At 32.4% G+C, this 19804-nt stretch overlaps 1 protein-coding gene and 1 long non-coding RNA gene across 2 annotated transcripts; both read right to left on the bottom strand.

Moving 5' to 3' along the window:
- Positions 1 to 1864: 1864 nt before the first annotated feature.
- On the bottom strand, positions 1865 to 19594 carry LOC116135123 (disease resistance protein At4g27190-like). Its single transcript, XM_031420829.1, has 3 exons — positions 19558 to 19594; positions 2277 to 5669; positions 1865 to 1918 (listed from the first exon to the last, which is right to left on the bottom strand). The coding sequence occupies exons 1-3, from the start codon at positions 19591 to 19593 to the stop codon at positions 1865 to 1867; spliced, it is 3483 nt and encodes a 1160-aa protein (XP_031276689.1). The 5' UTR covers position 19594.
- On the bottom strand, positions 9929 to 12437 carry LOC116135085. Its single transcript, XR_004128836.1, has 3 exons — positions 12367 to 12437; positions 11498 to 11688; positions 9929 to 10006 (listed from the first exon to the last, which is right to left on the bottom strand). It is a non-coding gene; the product is annotated as an uncharacterized LOC116135085 (long non-coding RNA).
- Positions 19595 to 19804: the final 210 nt, after the last annotated feature.

Below are 19804 nucleotides of genomic sequence, written 5' to 3'. Positions count from 1 at the left end.
TTTTACATCAATATTGTTCAAATAGTAAACTATTTACAACAATCAAACTTTCTTTATTTATCTGCAATTGAATGGTTAAGTTGTTATATAGACATCCCCAAATGGAGAAATTAAACATCATCTCCTTTTGTACTTTGCTCTTTATACTTTCTCAGTGTTATCCTTCCTCTACAAAACAATATTAACAAAATCCAGTTGGCAATAATAAGAAATATTTTCATTTTAATCATACAAAATTTGGATAAATATTGCAGTTTGTAAACATGATTCATACCAGTAGGTATTGTAGAATCAAGTCTCAGTTGAAGTATTTTCAATTAGTCCTTCTGGCTTCTCTGCGTCTTGCTTCTTATTCTTTTTCATTTCCTGCATGCAATTACGGTTTGATGTCTTTATATTGAAGCTATTTAAAATATTTAGTAAGACAACTCAACAACTCAGTCTTAGTGACTGATCTCTGTTTATAGTCTGTATAAATTATGCATTAATATTACAACCATCAAATAAGAGAATAGAATAATGTTAATTTAAACCATCATTAATTACCTACCTCCTCCTCCTGTTCTTCTTCTTCTTCTTCTGTTGCTTCTTCTTCTTTTTCTTCTTCTTCTGTTGCTTCTTCATCATCGTCATCACTACTGTCTTCTTGTGATTCAAATAAAATAATAAGTACAAACAATTAATTTTTTAAAACAAAAAGAGAAATTTACCTAATATTATTATAAGTTCTTTTTTATTTTATATTATGAGACAAAATAGAAGTATTGTTCTTTAAGAATTCAACCTAATGTTAATTTAGATTTCAAAACGAAGAAAAATTTGAAAATGCAATTACAACTGTAAAACTAAAATCTTAACAAAATGATAAATATAAGTAAATAATTTATATTCTAGTTGAAAAATAATTTTAGCTAGAAAAGTTATTGAATTAGTCAAACACGATTCATACCACTTAAATTGTTGAGGACTGTGACAAGTGTCTCCTGCAAAACAAACCAATTTTTTAGATAATTAATGTATCTGAGCAATTAAAGGTGATTTAACTTATTAAGTATTCGTGCAACTAAACATAATTTAAGAAGAAATAAATCATTTTCAAAGGTTAAAACATAATTTCAAAGATATTTTCTTTAATTTAATTTAATTCATATGCAGAATTAATCATTTAATTTAATTCTTTTAAAACCAAATAATAAGCCCAAACAATTAATATTTTTAAAAACAAAAAGAGACATTTACCTGATATTTTCCTATTTTTATTATTATTTATAAGTTCTTTTTATTTTATATTATGAGACAAAATAGAAGTATTGTTTTAAGAATTCAGCCTAATGTTAATTTAGATTTCAAAAGGAAGAAAAATTCGAAGATGCAATTACAACTATAAGTAAATAAATTTTTTGAAAGTGAAATTTCAATGTAAAACTGTAACTTGGTTATTGAAACATCAACTCAAATTACTATGAAATTTTATGTAATATTAAGTATTTATGCAACTAAAGATAATTTAAGAAGACAGTACATATTATGATACAAAATCATTCTCAAATTGCTCTGTTTTACAAATTATGCATCAATCATCCATTGATAAAAGAAAAAAAATATTAACTAGCTACCTCGTCTTCTTCATCATCGTCATTGTCATCATCAGTATCATCATTATCATCGTCGTCGTTGTCATTATCAGTATCATCATCATCATCGTCGTTGTTGTCATCATCATTATCATCATCACCACCACCACCTCTGTCTTCTTGTGATTCAAAAAAATATAATAAGCGCAAACAATTGATTTTTTTTAAAACAAAAAGAGACATTTACCTAAATATTTTCCTTTTTTTTTTTTTTTTAATGAAAAATCAACTCAAACATGATTCATACCATTTACGTTGTTGACTAATTGTTTCCGTCTTCCCTCCTGCAAAACAAATCAGATTTTTAGATAACTTATGTATCTGATTAAACTTATTAAGTATTTGTGCAACTAAACATAATTTATGTATTATGATACCAAATCATTTTCAAACATTAAAACACAATTTCAAGTTTTGAATAGCAATTCATATTTATATAGTCTAAAAACATATTTTCTGATCAATGCTCAAAAACATATTTTCTTATCAATGCCTGTTTTCCCTTGAAATTTTCCAAATTATGCATCAATCATCCACTAATAAAAGAAAAAATAATATATTTTGCATTTAATATTTCATTTTCTTTCAAATAGTAAAAATATGTACAAATGTTTATTATGTATAACTAATCAATTCACATACCTGTTCTATGAACAATTGTTGCACTGTGGAGTTGAGGTTACCCATCCATCGTTCTTGTTCATCATGATAATCAATAATAACTTTGTTGAGTTTTGGTGTCAGTTGTTCTCCATAACCAAAGATCTTCATATTTGGACATTCACAAATCCAAACAGACTCCAAATCGGGGAATTCAATTGAAGATGAGCCTGAGCTAAAACAAGCAATGTTATCTAGACCTACAAGGTGCAAAGACGACAAACTAGGAAATACAATCCTCTGTATTGTTGATGCTTCCTCATTTGTGATTATTTCATGTAGTGTTGAGCATCCAACTATGCGAAGGCTTTTAAGCTTCACCAGTCTTTTGACTATGGACGGGGTAAAAAGGTTTTTCAATTTAGAGCTACCTATTATTATTACAGAAGTCAAGTTTCCCAAACTTGGGGAGGTTGTGGTGTGATCTTTCCTCCATGGTACTATACCCTTTTCATCATATTCCTCTTCTTCTTTCATCCCGAAGATGAAGATCTCCTCTAAATTCTTGCAATCAATTATCTCTATTTCTTCCAAACTAATAAGACTTCGCAATAACACTGGAGAAAATAGTTTAATTAACTTTGGGCATCTTTCCACACTTATTCTATTCAAGTTGCAGAGGTTTATGTATTGAGTGTCACCCTTCCATATTTTCGTCATCTTTGGCAGTTTTTCCAATTTTAGATTCTTTAATGATGAGAGCAGCTTTGTTTCTCCATTTGCAACCTTAAGCTCTTCACAATCGAATATATGTACCACTGATTTACAATTATCTATTGCAAAATTTTCCAGATTTTGAAACCTCTGTAACAAATGACTTGGAACAATGTTTGACAACCTGTTACACTTAAGCACAGCTAAAGATTTTAGCTTATTGAAGGACTGGGTTGAGGGTTCACCATGACATATTTCAATCAAGTTGGCAAGGTTCCAAATTTGTAATTCCTCTAAGTTTTTGAATGTTAAGTTCGATGCCCCTTCCAATGTATTTAGGAGATACATTACATTCTGATCACGTATTGCTAAACCTCTCAACTCATTGAAACCTCTGTCTACAAGTTCACGAAACATATTTTCCAAACCGATGATACGTAGAAACTCGGTTTTTTCAATTATCAAGTTCTTAAGGCAATCAAGCAATCGTGAAATCATAACCTTACCACCTGAGATCATAATTTTCCTTGAGTATTTTTTCATAATCTTAAGAAAGTGTTCCACATGCAAAACTTTTGGATCACCTATTATTATTGTAAAGTTCGATAACTTTTTGAACAGCATGTTATTATCGGGTAAAAGACCCTGGTTTGGGATAAAAATTTCCAACCTAGTTAGGTCAGACAAGCATTGTAACTCAGCAAGCTTGGCATTGCTTCTCCAATCCCCCTCATCTCCTTCAAAATCCCAAAGCATAGAACTTGGGAAAATGTACAACTCCTCTAACTTACAAAGAGCTGATATAACACCATGTGCTATTCGCTTTAGCTTTAGACAGAGATTCAAATCTAATAGCCTCAAATGAATTAATTTGCTAAAAGAGATAGGTATCTCCCTAATATTAGAACCACAAAGACTAAGAATTTCTAGGTTGCTTAGTTGCCCGATTATAGATAAATCGCCCAACTTGCAATAGTAAAGATACAGTGTTCTAAGATTTGTAAGCAAAGAAAGTGACTCGGGCAGTGGCAATAGTTGAGTTTTACTCAAGTCTAGAACTCTAAGATCTTTCATACCTTGAAAGAAATTGTTAGGGAGAACCAATTCATGATTCTTTTGCAATAGTAAAGACTGCAACTTTGGACATTCCATCCCATCAGGTACCGCTTTAATATTATTTGACATCAATGAGATACATGTGAGACTTTCAAATGTATCTCTTTCCGGCCATTCTTCCAAACCAATGCCAGCTTTCACCAAGAGTATTTGGTTGTACTTAGGTGCTATTATATGTGCAACATCACGTACAACATCATGCATTTTAACATACACATCATAATCTTCATCATCGTCGTCATTTTCTTCATGAATCAAGAGAAAAGAAGAGACAAGGGAACTTACAATAGCACTTGCTCTGTCTCTAACATGCTCCATTGTGTCAACATTTTTGAACCACCCCAATCCAGCTCCATATCTCGCTAAAATTGTAATTGAGATTTCGAAATCCTCTGGAAATAAGCTACAAAAGAAGAACAATGATTTCGCATCTTCACTCTCTAGATATTTGATGCTCAACTCCAAAGATGAAATCACACTTCCTTGCAAGCCTCGGATGTCTGTTGGGGTAGACGTTTTGAGTTGTCGTGCCGCGTCAATCCAGACATACTTGTTTTTGTTCTTCAATGTTGTTGCTATGGTAACAACTGCAATCGGCAAACCACCACATTCAGCAGCTATTTGTCTGGCAATTGGGTTTAAATCACTGTTGTCAACACATGCTCCAGCTTTCTCCTTAAAAAGGACCCAAGATTCTTCTTTTGATAACGTTGCAACCGTAAATATCGGTTGAGCATCCATTTCGTCGCATACATCTCTGCTTCGAGAGGTGAGCACAATCTTGCAACCTCTATGGTCATTTCCAAAAGGAATTCCAATCTCATACAGCTCAATTCTTCTCCAAACATCGTCTAATATTACAAGCATCTTTTCTTCCTTCTTGATTCTTTCCCAAAGGGATCTTGCTCTAGCTGTCTCGCTATCGTCCGGCAGATCTTTCAAACCCAGCATCCGAGCAATTTCCCCCTGAATATTCATAATATTTACGGTTTGAGACACAGTTGTCATCACTACAACACCATATCGCTTATCTTCACCTGCCTGTTTGACGATTTCTGTCACTAACGTGGTCTTACCCACACCGCCCATTCCACACACTCCAACGATACTGACGTTGTCATCTCCCAAGGCCTCCAAGATTTGCTTCATAATTGATTTTCTGGATTCGAAAGTTCCAGAAAATACCTCAGATGGATAAATAATTCCTGGAGGAGGAGCAGGACGAGATACCTTCTTCTCAACTTTCCAATCTTCTAGGAGCTGAGAAATCGCAACATTCTTGTCTTTCGCCTCCTTACTGAATCTGTAACGGGATCTGGGATTAATACACCACCCGTTGAGACACCTCTTGTTTGCATTGACTTCATCTTCCAAAAACTTTGCAGCTTCTGCAGAGATTTTATCAACTTCTGTCATCCAGTTCTGCACATCAGTTTCAATAATTTCAAGATTCCTTGCAGCAGCATCAATATATCCCTGTACCCTCTCTCTGATACCTGCAAGTTTCTTAGCTTGGTTTTCCAACGTTCCAATGTTGTCGTTGTAGTGAAACAAGTAACCGAGGTGACGGCCTGCTGCGCCGAACAAGCAGTCGGTAATGCTCCCAACAACTGAAGAAGCAAACTCCATGGTGTTTTAAAAGAAAATCAACAAGAGAAATGATAAAGAAAACACAAGGTTTCAGTGATTAACAAGAGTATGCATGAACGACTCACTTTATAAGTCTTCTTCTATGTGAGCACTCCAGTCCAAAAAGATAGCTTTTCTTTTCTTTTTTCTTTTTAAAAAAATAAAATAAAAAATTGACAGTATCACTGTTACTTTGATAAATAACCTAAAATTACCCAAAATAAAATAATGTTCACAATTAACAAAGGTATGTTGTAAGCACCACTATATTACCCCAATAACATAAAAAAGTAATAATTAATAGTTAAATTTGTTACAAAATTAAAGTACGTACTAAGTCGAGAAACTAAATGTGACAAATGGTGAGGAAATTAATGATTCCTCGTGATGTGTGTGTTCATCATATGCTAATTCTTCTTCCTTACCGGGAAGGGTAAGCCGATAAGCTTACAGAAATCTTGAAATGAGAAGACCCAAGTTCAATTTAGCTGGGCAAGGTCTATCAATGTTATGGTTATGGATTGTTGAAGATTTGAGTCCATTAAAACTTTTTCCAAACCCAGTATAAATTACAATCCACATACAATAATCGAATTCACAAAATGGAAAATTATAATTATAAATAATTCAATAACACTTCAATAATTCTGATCTTTACACTTTCCATATATAAATTCCAAATTTGATGACTCTGCAATTTACTCTGTTTTGACCATTTCATGAACTGGTTTCTCCTGAATTTCCACTACAATTATCTGAATTTAACCTTAAAGAAAGGCATTCGTGAAGGATCCTGATAAAAATATCCTTTTATTAATTACAGAAACTGAGATTCCATCACAATTTTACATGCAAATTTCTTCCTATAAATATTTTCAAGTTTTCAAACTCTTAATTTAGGAAAAAAAAATGCTGTTCCAAGACAGGAACCTGTGATCATTAAATTATAGATCGATTACCAGATTAATCGCTCTAAAATAAATGCTTTAAACTGAACTAGTTTGTATTTGTATAAGGTTATAATATATAGTTCAGACAAATCTAACAAATTGAGGAATATTCATAAACTCAATTTATGATACGTCTGTACTGTACAAACAAGAAGCGAGAGTTTTCAAGAAAAATCAGTTAATTAAGATCATTACTTGAGGCATCACCATATTAGATTCATAGCTACCATCCATTAATATTGGAGGGAAAAGTCTTCAATATATACGCACAATTAATTTAAGCTGGCTTCTACAGAATACCTGAAAGCCCTATAGCAAAACCCTCTTGGTAATATCATAAGTTTCATTTTCAAAACATTTATTATGTATTAATTTTAGTGGATACGACTGGTACACATATTGATCTGATGTATATGTAGAAAGACTTTTTCCTTAAATGAGTTTTATTTGGTTTCTATTTATAAAGAGAAGCGAAGAAAGAAAAGTTAGTTGAGAGAGTAAATAAAAGCGTTGGCCGTTGGGCAAAGAAAAATGTTAGTTGAGAGAGTAAATAGGAGCGTTGGGCAAAAAGAAAAGTTAGCTGAGAGAGTAAATAGGACCGTTGGACAAAAAGAAAAATTAGTTGAGAGTCTTAATAGGAGCGTTGGGCAAATCATAAATAAGAAGATAAAAGTAGATAGGTGATTTAAGAGAAGAGCGTCAACTGCAGGCATTTATTATTTACAAGCACTAATTTATTGCAGCATGTTCTTCCTATTTATTACAATCCCACTTTTCACTCTGCACCTACCCTCTTGGACACTTTCAACTCTATCAATAAATTACTTAATGGACCTTGCTAGGGATATATTTATGATACATGATAATTAATTTTTCAGTAAGAAACTTAAATAATCCGATATTGTAGCAAAAAGTATACAGTTAGTATATACATACATGCTAGTTCTTGGAAAAATTTAATGAATCAAAATTCAACAGACAATATAAATTGGAAATGATGTCTCAAACCTCTTTAGCTTGTCTGCTTTTCTAAATAATGCATTTGATCTCTTTCTGCTACAATTCCATGCTCTATGTTTCCCCTCAATTTTCCATTACAATTTTTTTATATAAATCTAAACAAACTATGTTGTGACTATGGTAAGTATCCTCATAAAATGATCATGCATCAAACCACTAAAGAAAGAAAAATATTTATATTAGAAATATCATCAAACCACTAAAGAAAGAAAAATATTTATATTAGAAATATCTTCGATACTCATACTCTTTATAGTCCAGGGGTATGCAAAACTGGTTAACCAAACCGAACTGGTCATTTTTTGAATCAAACCAGAAAACCGGTTCAAGCAAAAATCCAAACCGAATTCGTGCTTGAATCGGTTCTAAACCGAATTGAATAACTAGTTCGAAAAACAGGTTAATTGGTATTGAATTGATTTTGAAATTTAAAAGAAAAAAATCTTAATAACTCGGCTCATAATGCCAGTGAGCCCATTTCTGTAATGATTAGATGACCCGATCTATCAAGCCCAGCCCGAGGATGAATCCAATGTGTAGACTAACCCAGGCTGTATTATCATAAACATTGACCTGGAAAGTTACTGTTGTAGTCTTCATTTATGTTTGCAAGATGGAGGCCTCATAGTTCGAAATTTACTGGGTATAATCAATGATCTCCATAAGATACGTCTTTCTGATTAAATTAGAATAGGATAACTTTTTGCTAATTGAAGAAATTTACAGGGTATAACTTTTTTATCTGTAAAAATGGCTTTCAAGATTATAAAAAATTGAAGAACTAACGAACTTGTAAAAAATTATGTAACGGTCAACTACCGTCTTCCAATCTCTCCTCAACTTAAAACGAAGCAAATTAAATTACAAGTCAATTAACTACAAACAACATATGCAACTAAAAAATGGGCAAATATTTTGTGAAACTTATGATAGAGAAAATAACACATTTATTGGCTCGTAGTTCAATTGGTACTCTTGATTTATTTGTAGGGATGATAGAAAAAAATAACCAAAATAACACATTTAGTGCTTATCTCATTGAAAACAAGGTCAGTCTCGGAGGGCAAAAAGAATTAATTTTAGGGAAAAGAAATTAATTTATTAGCTAGTAATGTTTACCATATGCTGCCTGGATTGGAGATGATCTCTTTAGAAAATTGTTTCTGCGTGAATGTGTATGAACTTAACCATCAGAAGGCTAGAATATGGTTAAGATGTAAAATGATCGCATTCCGAGTGACAAAAAGTATAAAGAAATTAATAAGTGTATTTACGTCGCATAATTTTTTTTTTAAAAATCTCAGTTATCTTTACAATTTATCTAGTTATTTAGTTTGGTCAGGTTCTACATGCCGAGATCTTAATATTGAATCTCACCCAAAACTAGCTTCGTTGGATGGGTTTATTCTGGATTTGTAATTTTTAAAAAAATTAAGAAAAAAAATTAATAAGCCTAGTTACCACATAATACCTAGATTGGAGATGATTTAGACAGAAAAATCTTCATCAAATGGTTGACAAATTTTGTTTAGTTACCGTAATAGTAGTTAGAAACAATTTTGTGAGTGGAATTTAATAGTCACAAGGGTAGGATGACAAGTCAAATATAATCTCATTCTAAGATCTTGTTATGCATGTGTTTATTTGTTTTAATGCTATCCCCAATGCCAAATACTAGAATGAAAGAGTATAATTTTTAAGGCATTGATGTTATTAATATCATTTAAAAATTGTTATGAGTTATTGGAGGAAACTTAAAAAGCATGAACATTAGTATGGACTACACATTTTTGAGTTCTAGATTCCAAAAAGAAAATTTTGGTAAGTGACCAATTTTTAGTTTTAAGTGGAAAAAAATGCATCAAATCAAGTTATAGATTAAAATGGTCAACACATATAAGGGTAAAACATGCATTGATATACACCATTGTGATGGCTGATGAATTCGTAATTTATATAGCCTTCAATATGAATATTGACATACATCAGCATTTTTACCAAAAATTATTAGCTTGCAACCACCTTAGATATGGTGAACTTACAAGGAGTAGGTGTGGTTGAAATATCTAATGCGCCTTTACTGATTTCCAAATATGAATAACCTGTGCGAGAGATTTATGAATAAGTATAAGACGCTTTCAGTATCGACAACGGTGTACAATCTATAGTTGGAGATCATTTTTCTAGAGAACTCAGATCAATAACAAATCAGAGAATGCTTACCATCCTTTGACAAATACCGTATCTGTGGGCCACTATAGACATCTTTCTGCACTATTGCTCTTTTCTTAACTTCTTCCTCCCTCGCGAAAACACGTTCTAAGTTCCTCAAGTTCCTGATCTCTACAAAATTACAGTTCACGCCATTAAAGTTGAGCTCATATAAGGAAATCGTCCATAACTTCATATATATTAATAATTTTCCAGAAATTCATGAGATGATACTATATACCATGTGTTGAAAATCAGAGTAGTTAAAAAAATATTAAAATTAAAGAACAACACATATTAACACATAAAAAGGCACACGATATTTTACGTGATTGGCATAACTTACCTATACCCACGAATAAGAGGGTTTTCACTATAATAATATGAATATGATACAAGTATTTCATCACACCATCAACCTTCATTCTGAGCGATTGTTGGATCCTCTAATTCTCCAGCTAAACATCTTGTTCCTATGGTGTTTAATACCCCTGAATACCCTTACATTAAAACTCATTGTATCCTCACATTCTCTCTTTCTTTACTTGTCTATCTCATAACCTTGAATTGGTTCTAACTCTCCTATTTATAGGTAAAATAAGACATTCTTATTTTACTAGGATTCATATTCTTATTCCTAATAGAACTCCTCTAATTTAAATCATTCTCCTATTTTAACTTAAATAAAGTCTGAAACCAATTCTTCTTTCCTAATACATCTCACAATAGAAAAGGAAAACAATTATTCTCAATTACAAATTCTTAAACTAGAAATTTGCCTAAAACTTAAATTTATTTTTCTTCTTGTTTGTCTTTTCTTCTTACTTGCCTTTTCCTCTTGATTGGCTTTTCTTCATCAATTACCAAAAAGTGTTCACATTCCAACACCATGTACTACTATAGCCTAACTTGTTTGAGATGCTTCCAGAAGCATCTCTTTCTTGGGTCATCCTCTACTCCTCTCCTTCCTTTTGCCTTTTTATTAGCTATAAATAGAAAAGATATAAAAGACGGGATAAGTATTCATCTCAACTTATAGGATCACAAATTACAAACTGTGACAACATTGTGTACAGAGAGTCTCTTCCTGGTATGTAGATAGATAAACATGGCATTAGAACCATAATCGTAGAAACACTAAACAAATCAAGCGCCTAATAATGTAACTATACAAAAGACCTTAATGTAAGCAACTAGAAACCTAACCCCAAGGATTGAACTAAGTGGTATAAACCCTTAGTTTCAACCAAGAGGTCAAAGGTTTATGGGGCAACCTTTTTGGTATAATAGTTACTTGGCTATCAAGGTTTTAGGTTACGGAAGTAACCCCTAGTGTAGAATTTAGTGAACAAGTAGGAATATTTAAAGAATTTTTTGGTATCAACCAAAAAGAAAAAGAAATCATCTAGACACCAAGGAAATATTCCAGGATTTGGGACCTTGAGGGTAGCTATGCCCCAGGTTCACAGCCCATACCTAACTGAAATCAATTAAATAAATTGAAATATATGATCCTACAACAAGCCAACTTAATTTTCCCTAAACATTTCCAACAGCAACGTGTGTAAAGCAAGTGAATTTATCCCTTCTAAAAGAAATAAGCCTCCAACACCCCAAACTGACCTTCATTTTTGCTTGCATTGCTGCACGTTTTGCATCTCTCTCAGCTTGCCTAACAATCACAGCAGTTCTTGTGGATTTTCTGACATTTCTCTCACCTTCTGCATCATCAGGGACGTCTTGATTTTCAGGGGGGATAGACTGTTGAGTTCAACAACCTCTGCATCCACTACATAATTATCATCATTCTCTTCCTGCAAAAATAAATATATAAACAAATAAATACAATAACAAATATATATTATATATTAGTGTGTAATGGTAAAACTCTTTTTTTGTTCCTTCATACATAGATCAATAAGAATTCAGGGTAAAAAAAAAATTAAGGGTAAGTGCTTTTGACAGAGACAGAGTGAGAAACACTTTCAAAATCAAATTGTCCAAATGCTTTTATGTCTATTTAATAATTATTGACTTAAACAAGCAAAAACGTTTTTTGGGATTAAAAAAGCACTTGAAATGCTTTGGTATATACTTTGGTAGAGAGCACTTATTTTGTTAGAAATGCAATTTTTATCTAAAATCACAGTAAGCGCTAGGTGCTTTGCCAAAAATCAGTTTTACTTGAAAGCTTCTTTTAGAGAAGCACTCCCAAACACACTCCAACCACGTTCATTATAAGCAGTCCTCTTGTTAACAGCAATATCATTTTTGTTCCTTAATTTTCAGAACCAGATCGTCATGATCTACCAATGAAAAAAGCTGCGAAAGCACAACAGAAAAATAAATGCACAGAAAATACAAATGATGACACTCAATTAAACTAATCATAAGAAAGATTAAGTGGTAGACTTTCTTATCGACAAAATAAAAGAACAGATTTCAAATTCGAATGAGAATGAGAATGCTTTGAATAATGCATAATAAACTACCTCTTAAGAGCATCCTGATTCCATAACAGCTCATCCTCTTCAATTTCATCATCCTGCAACTTAGTCATCCTGCAAAATCATTCATTTTAGTCTCTCCAATTCCCACTCAACTATTACATCAATACAATCATAACTTGTGAATTTTAACACTACACAGCAGGCATACTAGCACAGATTTCATCACACACATTACACAAGACAAGATTGACAATGTTAAATGTTTAAACGACGCGTAAATGTACCTTCATTCAGATTATTAGATTTTATTTCTCATCACATAGTAATACTTTCATAACAAGTCCAACAACTACCACAAAAATGAAACAATTCATTCGGTAACGCTACCACTGTATCCTAACTCTGAACATAAAGAATGCTAATTGCACCAATTTCTTATCTTTAAAAAAAAAAAAAAAAAAAAAAAAAAATAATGGTCCTGGCATTATGTTCTCCCGGTAACTTTACCATCTAGCAATGTAGCGAAAGCCACCGTCCCAAACTTTCTCATTCCAGTACAGTAACTTATCTTTTAAAAAATAAATTTTCCAAGCCTCGGATTCCGGTAACACTACCGTTACAGCGTCGTAGTTTCGCATTACCATAACATAAACAACGAAGAAGAAATTATATGAAACTTACCTTTTTCCTCTTATTGCTCGAGAGGCGAGGTCGAGAAAAGCGACAGGAGCATCTTCTTTGTTTGAGGTTTCTTCCATTGCCTCCGCTGCGGCTTCTACAGAAATTCTTCTTCAGTTCTTTCGGGAAATAAATATCAAGCGCCTCGATTGTCGCTTGCAGATGAAATTTTCTAGCTGTTCTAGTCGAATCTTCAAGGAATTACGGCGGAAATTGACAAATCGTAGATCAAATGAGGAAAAGAAATATTGAGAAGGAGAGCGAGAGGGAAAAAGAGAAGCTGTTTGATTACTGAGAAACAGTGGAGTTTTTGTAAGGGGCTTGTTGGGAAAATTTAAAGACCCCCGAGTCTTACTATTTTCTTATGGACCCTTTAGGTTTCAAAGATATATCTAGTTGCGCCATAAATTTGTCTTTAATATCAAATTTACCCCCATGATTTCTAAACTAAAATATGTATTTAATATATCAGTACAGACCTTAATTTAAAAATTTATTTTAACATCGCGATTCTAGCAAAATAATAAAGCACACAAAACAAATGTTAAGAAGAATGTTTTAGTTAAATCTGGGTGAGATTAATCAATGTACTATAAGTATTTATAGTACTATGAAAAATGCTTAAAAAATGTAATGAAATTGATCCAATCAGGGGTCAATTCCATTCATCATTTTCTTTTCTAGTAATGGTCGCCCCTGAACTATCCATCTTCAAATAAATTAAATAGGTAGTTTATGAATTAAAATTTTTAACTAACTTGTGCTCAAAGAGTAGTATAATTTGAAAAGTTTCAACCAAATATGTTTTCTTAATGTTTGATTTATCATCTTATGTTCAACAAACAAATAATTGTGTAAGAGCTCCTATGCTACCACCTTACCAGACTGAAATTCCCCACCTGTTTATGATATTGATGAGACATAGCTGGTATAAAGCTGGTAAAATCCCATTTGGATTTGATCTCTTTGTTCAACCATTTGATACTCTGTTTTCCCATGAACCTTCCATTACAATTTTCTGACATGAATCTAAGCAAACTATATATGTTGTGACTATGGCGAGGATCATAATAAAATGATCATTAATCAAACAGTTGAAGAAAGAAAAAGTACTTCAATAAAACTATGCTTACTCACAATCTTACTAACCATCTTACTATCCTGATAAATATAATGGCATAGTACGGGTACTATGCGTATGGTACCTGTACTATGCCGTTATATTTTCCAGGATTGTAAGATTGTTAGTAGGATTGTGAGTAAGCATAGCATTACTCAAAGTATTTTACATCCAAATATTGTTCAAATAGTATAACTATTTATAACAATCAAACTTACTTTATTTATCTACAATTGAATTGAGTTATTATATAAACATCCCAAAGCTCTTGCATAGCTTAGAAATGAAGAAATTAAACATCATCTCCTTTTGCGCTTTTCTCGTTATACTTTCTCAATGTTAGCCTTCCTCTACAAAACAATATTATAATAAATAAAAATTAACTTTTTTTTAAGGTTATTTTCATTTTAATCTTACAAAATTTTGATGAATATTGCAGTTGGTAAATATGATTCATACCAGTAGGTATTGCAGAATCAAGTCTAAGTTGAAGTATTTTCAGGTAATCCTTCTGGCTTCTCTGCACCTTGCTTCTTATTCTTTTCCATTTCCTGCATGCAATTATGGTTAATTTGATTTCTTTATATTGAAGCCATTTAAAACATTTCTCTTCTCAAGGATTTTAGGTTATTGAAAGCATTCATTCTTATACATGAATAGTTTTTTATTCCAACACCGTAGTTTTGAGAACATAAAATATTTAACTCAACAACTCATCCTCAATAATATCTGTTTATAGTCCCTATAAATTATGCATTAACATTTAAACCATCAAATAAAAGAATAGAATAATGACAAGATATAAATCTTAATTTAAACCATCATTAATTACCTACCTCCTCTTCTTCTTCTTCTTCTTCGTCGTCGTCGTCGTCGTCATCTCTGTCTACTTGTGATTCAAACAAAATAAAAAGCACAAACAATTAATGTTATTTGAAAGCGAAACTTGTTTCTCTTTTTTGTTTCAATGTAAAACTGTAACTTGGTTATTGAAACATCAACTCAAATTACTATGAAATTTTATATAATGATTAATATTCTACTTAAAAAATCATTTTAGTTAGAGAAGTTATTGAATTAGTCAAACATGATTCATACCATTTACATCGTTGACTAACTGTTGCCTTCTTCTTTCCTTCTGCAAAACAAATCAGATTTTCAGATAATATATGTATCTGAGCAACTAAAGATGTTTCAACTTATTAAATATTTGTGCAACTAAACATAATTTAAGAAGATACTATGTGTTATGATACCAAATCATTTTCAAGCATTAAAACACAATTTCAAGTTTTCAATGGCAATTCAGATTTATTTTCTTATCAATGCTCTGTTTTCCCCTGAAATTTTCCAAATTTGGAAGCATCTATGCATATGAAAACTAAGGCTTCATCATCATCATCAACATAAAATATTTACTAAGACAACCCAACATAGAATAATGACGGGACAAATGTTAATTTATACCATCATCAATTACCTACCTCCTCCCCCTCTTCTTCTTCTTCTTCTTCTTCTTCTTCATCGTCGTCGTCATCATCTTCGTCGTCGTCGTCGTCGTCATCATCATCATCATCATCGCTATCTTCTTGTGATTCAAACAAAATAATAAGCACAAACAATCAATTTTTTTTTTTTAAAACAAAAAGAGATATTTACCTAATATTTTCCTTTTTTTTTAATCATTATAAGTTCTTTTTTATTATTCAATTGATTCATACCATTTACATTGTTGACTAAGCGTTGCCTTCTTTGCCTTCTTTCCTCCTACAAAAGAAATTAGATTTTTAGATAAATTTATGTATTTGACCAACTTAATACGAAATGATTTTCAAAGATTAAAACACAATTTGAAGTTTTGAATGGCAATTCAGATTTACATAGTCTAAAAACATATTTTCTGATCAATGCTCTGTTTTCAAAATTATGCATCAATCATTCGGTGGTAAAATAAAAAAAATAATATTTTGCATTTAAAGTTTCATTCTTTTTTTTCAAACAGTGAAAATATTTTCAATTGTTAACTATGAACAATCAATTCACATACCCTTTTTATGAACATTTGTTGCACAGTGGAGTTAAGGTCACCCATCCATCGTTCTTCATAATATATCACGACTTTGTTGAGCTTTGGTGTCATTGGTTCTCCATAACTAAAGATCTTCATATTTCGACATCTATAAATCTGAAGATACTCCAAAGCTGGGAATTCAATAGAATATGAACCTGAGCTAAAACAAGAAATGTTATCTAGACTTTCAAGGTACAAGGAGGACAAACTAGGAAACACAATCCTCTGTGCTACTGATGCTGATGCTTCCTCATTTGTGATTATTTCATGTAGTGTTGAGCATCCAACTATTTTAAGCCTTCTAAGCTTTACCAGGCTGTTGACNAATTTATATTCAGAATTAATCAAAAGGAAAAAAAAAATGTTAAACTAAGTTTGTATTGTTAAAGAAAACAAATTTTCTGATCAATGCCTCAATCATCCTACTATAGAAGAAACTTTAAATGCAAAATAGTATAAAAGAAAAAATTAATATTTTGCATTTAAAGTTTCATCATCTTCCAAATAGTAAAAATATTTTCAATTATTAACTAAGAACAATTAATCAATTCACATACCTCTTCTATAAAAAATTGTTGCACTGTGGAGTTAAGGTTACCCATCCATCGTTCTTCTTTACCATAATAATCAATCAAAACTTTGTTGAGGTTAGGTGTCAATTGTTTCCCATAACCAAAGGTCTTCATATTTGGACATCCATGTCTCTTGAGTGTCTCCAAAACTGGGAATTCAATAGAATATGAGCTTGAGCTAAAACAAGCCATGTTGTCTAGACTTCCCAAGTACAAGTAGGACAAACTAGGAAACACAATCCTCTTTACTGTTGATGCTAATTTCTCATTTATTATTGTCTCTTCTAGTGTTGAGCATCTATATATTTGAGATCTTCTAAGCTTCACCAGGCTTTTGACCATAGATAGGGTGAAGAGGTTTTTCAATTTACAGCAATCTGTTATTTCTATAGAAGTCAAGTTTCCCAAACTTGGGGAGGTTGTGCTGTGATCTTTCCTCCGTGGTACTATACTCTTTTCCTCATATTCCTCTTCTTCTTTCATCCTGAAGATCTCCTCTAAATTGTTGCATGATCGTATCGTTATTTTTTCCAAACAAATAAGACTTCGTAATAAAGCTGGAGAAAATAGTTTAATTAAGTTTGGGCATCTCCACAAACTTATTCTCTTCAAGTTGCAGAGGTTTATGTATTGAGTGTCACCCTTCCATATATGCATCATCTTTGGTAGATCTTCCAACTCTATATCCTTTAATGACGAGAGCAACTTTGTTTCTTCATTTGCTACCTTAAGCTCTTCACAATCGAAAATATATACTATTGATTTACAATTAACTACTCCAAAATTTTCTAGATTTTGAAACCTTTGTAACAAATTACTTGGAACAATGTTTGGCAACCTGTTGCACTGAGCCACAAATAAAGATTTTAGCTTATTGAAGGATTGGATTGAGGGTTCACCATGACATATTTCAACCAAGTTGGGATGGTCCCAAATTTCTAGTTCCTCTAAGTTTTGGAATGTTAAGCTTGATTCACTTTCCAATGTAGTTAGGAGATATGTTACCTTCTGATCAACCACAAATAGACCTTTCAACTCATTGAACCCTCTATTTACAAGTTTAGGAAAAATATTTTCCAAACTGATGATATATGAGTATTCTGTTTTTTCAGTTACCAAATTCTTAAGGCAATCAAACAATTGTGAAATCATAACCTTATTAGATGAGATCATCAATTTTCGTGAATAATTTCTTGTATCATACAAAAACAGCTTTGTGGTAGTAATTTCTGGAGCACCTATTATTATTGTAAAGCTTGATAACTTTTTGAATAGCATGTCATTATCAAGCAAAAGATCCTGGTTTGGGATAAAAATTTGCAAGCTAGTTAATCTAGACAAGTATTGTAACTCAGCAAGCTTGGCATTGCTTCTCCAATCCCCCTCATCTCCTTCAAAATCCCAAAGCTTAAAACTTCTCAAAATATATAGCTCCTCTAACTTACAAAGAGCAGATATAATGCCATGTGCTATTCGCGTTAGCTCTTCACAGTTGTTCAAATCTAATAGCCTCAGATGAATTGATTGGCTAAAAGAGAGGGGTATCTCCCTAGTATTAGAATCACAAAGACTAAGAATTTCTAGGTTACTTAGGCACCCGATTATAGATAAATCGTCCAACTTGCAATGATTAAGATACAATGTTCTAAGATTTGCAAGCATAGAAAGTAACTTAGGCAGTAGCAATAGTTGAGTTTCACTCAAGTCTAGAAATCTAAGATCTTTCATGCCTTGAAAGAAATTGTTAGGGAGAACCAATTTGGTATTCTTTTGCAATAGTGAAGACTGCAACTTTGGGCATTCAATCCCATTAGGTACAACTTTAATATTATTTGACATCAATGAAATACATGTGAGACTTTCAAATGTATCTCTTTCTGGCCACTCTTCCAAACCAATGCCAACTTTCACCAAGAATATTTGGTTGTACTTAGGTGCTATTATATGAGCAACATCACGTAAAACATCATGCATTCGAACATACTCTTCACCATCATGGTCATTTTTTTCATGAATCAAGAGAAAAGAAGAGATAAGGGTACTTACAATAGCATGTGCTTTGTGTCTAACATCTCCATTGTCTCAACATTTTTGAACCACCTCAAACCAGCTCCATACCTCACTAAAACTGTAATTGAGATTCTAAAATCCTCTGGAAATAAGCTACAAAAGAAGAATAATGATTTCACATCTTCACTCTCTAGGTATTTGATGCTCAACTCCAAAGATGAAATCACACTTCCTTGCAACCCTGGGATGTCTGTTCGGGTAGACGTTTTGAGTTGTCATGCCACGTCAATCCACACATGCTCGTTTTTGTTCTTCAATGCTCTTGCTATGGTAACAATTGCAATCGGCAGGCCATCACACTCAGCTGCTACCTCTCTTGCAATTGGGCTTATAATAAAATTTTCAACATCCATTCCAGCAAGCTTCTTGAATAGCGTCCAAGACTCCTGTTTTGACAAAGTTCCAACGATAAATGTCTTGTCACAGTCCATATGATCGCACACATTTTTGCTTCGAGAGGTAAGCACGATCTTACAACCTCCATGGTCCTTCCCGAAAGGAATACCGATCTCTGCCAATTGAATTCTTGCCCACACGTCATCCAATATTATGAGGATTTGCTTCTCCTCTTTAATTCTTCCCCAAAGCAAATTTGCTCTTTTTGATTCAGGACAATTAGATAATGATCTCAGACCTATCATGTAAGAAATTTCTTTTTGAATATTAACGATACTCGGGGTTTGGGACACAACCACCATAACAACTGAATCATACAAGCAGTCGGTAATGCTCCCAACAACTGAAGAAGCAAACTCCATGGTGTTTAAAAGAAAATCAACAGAAGAAAATGATAAAGAAAACACAAGGTTTGGATTTAACCAAGAGTATGCATGAACGACTCACTTTATAAGTCTTCTTCTATGTGAGCACTCCAGTCCAAAAAGATAGCTTTTCTTTCTTTTTTTTTCTTTTTAAAAAAATAAATAAAAATTGACAGTATCACTGTTACTTTGATAAATAACCTAAAAT

The sequence above is a fragment of the Pistacia vera genome, unplaced genomic scaffold, assembly GCF_008641045.1.
Source record: "Pistacia vera cultivar Batoury unplaced genomic scaffold, PisVer_v2 Contig294, whole genome shotgun sequence".
Taxonomy (NCBI): domain Eukaryota; kingdom Viridiplantae; phylum Streptophyta; class Magnoliopsida; order Sapindales; family Anacardiaceae; genus Pistacia; species Pistacia vera.
This window is presented reverse-complemented; position numbering and strand designations above follow the sequence as displayed.

Coding starts and splice junctions, on each gene's coding strand:
- LOC116135123 (XM_031420829.1), bottom strand. CDS start 19,593: ATGGAGTTTGCTTCTTCAGTTGTTGGGAGCATTACC. Junction 5,670..19,557: donor CAGTTGTTGGGAGCATTACC/GACTGCTTGTAT, acceptor TCTTCAGTTGTT/GGGAGCATTACCGACTGCTT. Junction 1,919..2,276: donor AACAATTGTTCATAGAACAG/GTATGTGAATTG, acceptor TTTGTTTTGCAG/GAGGGAAGACGGAAACAATT.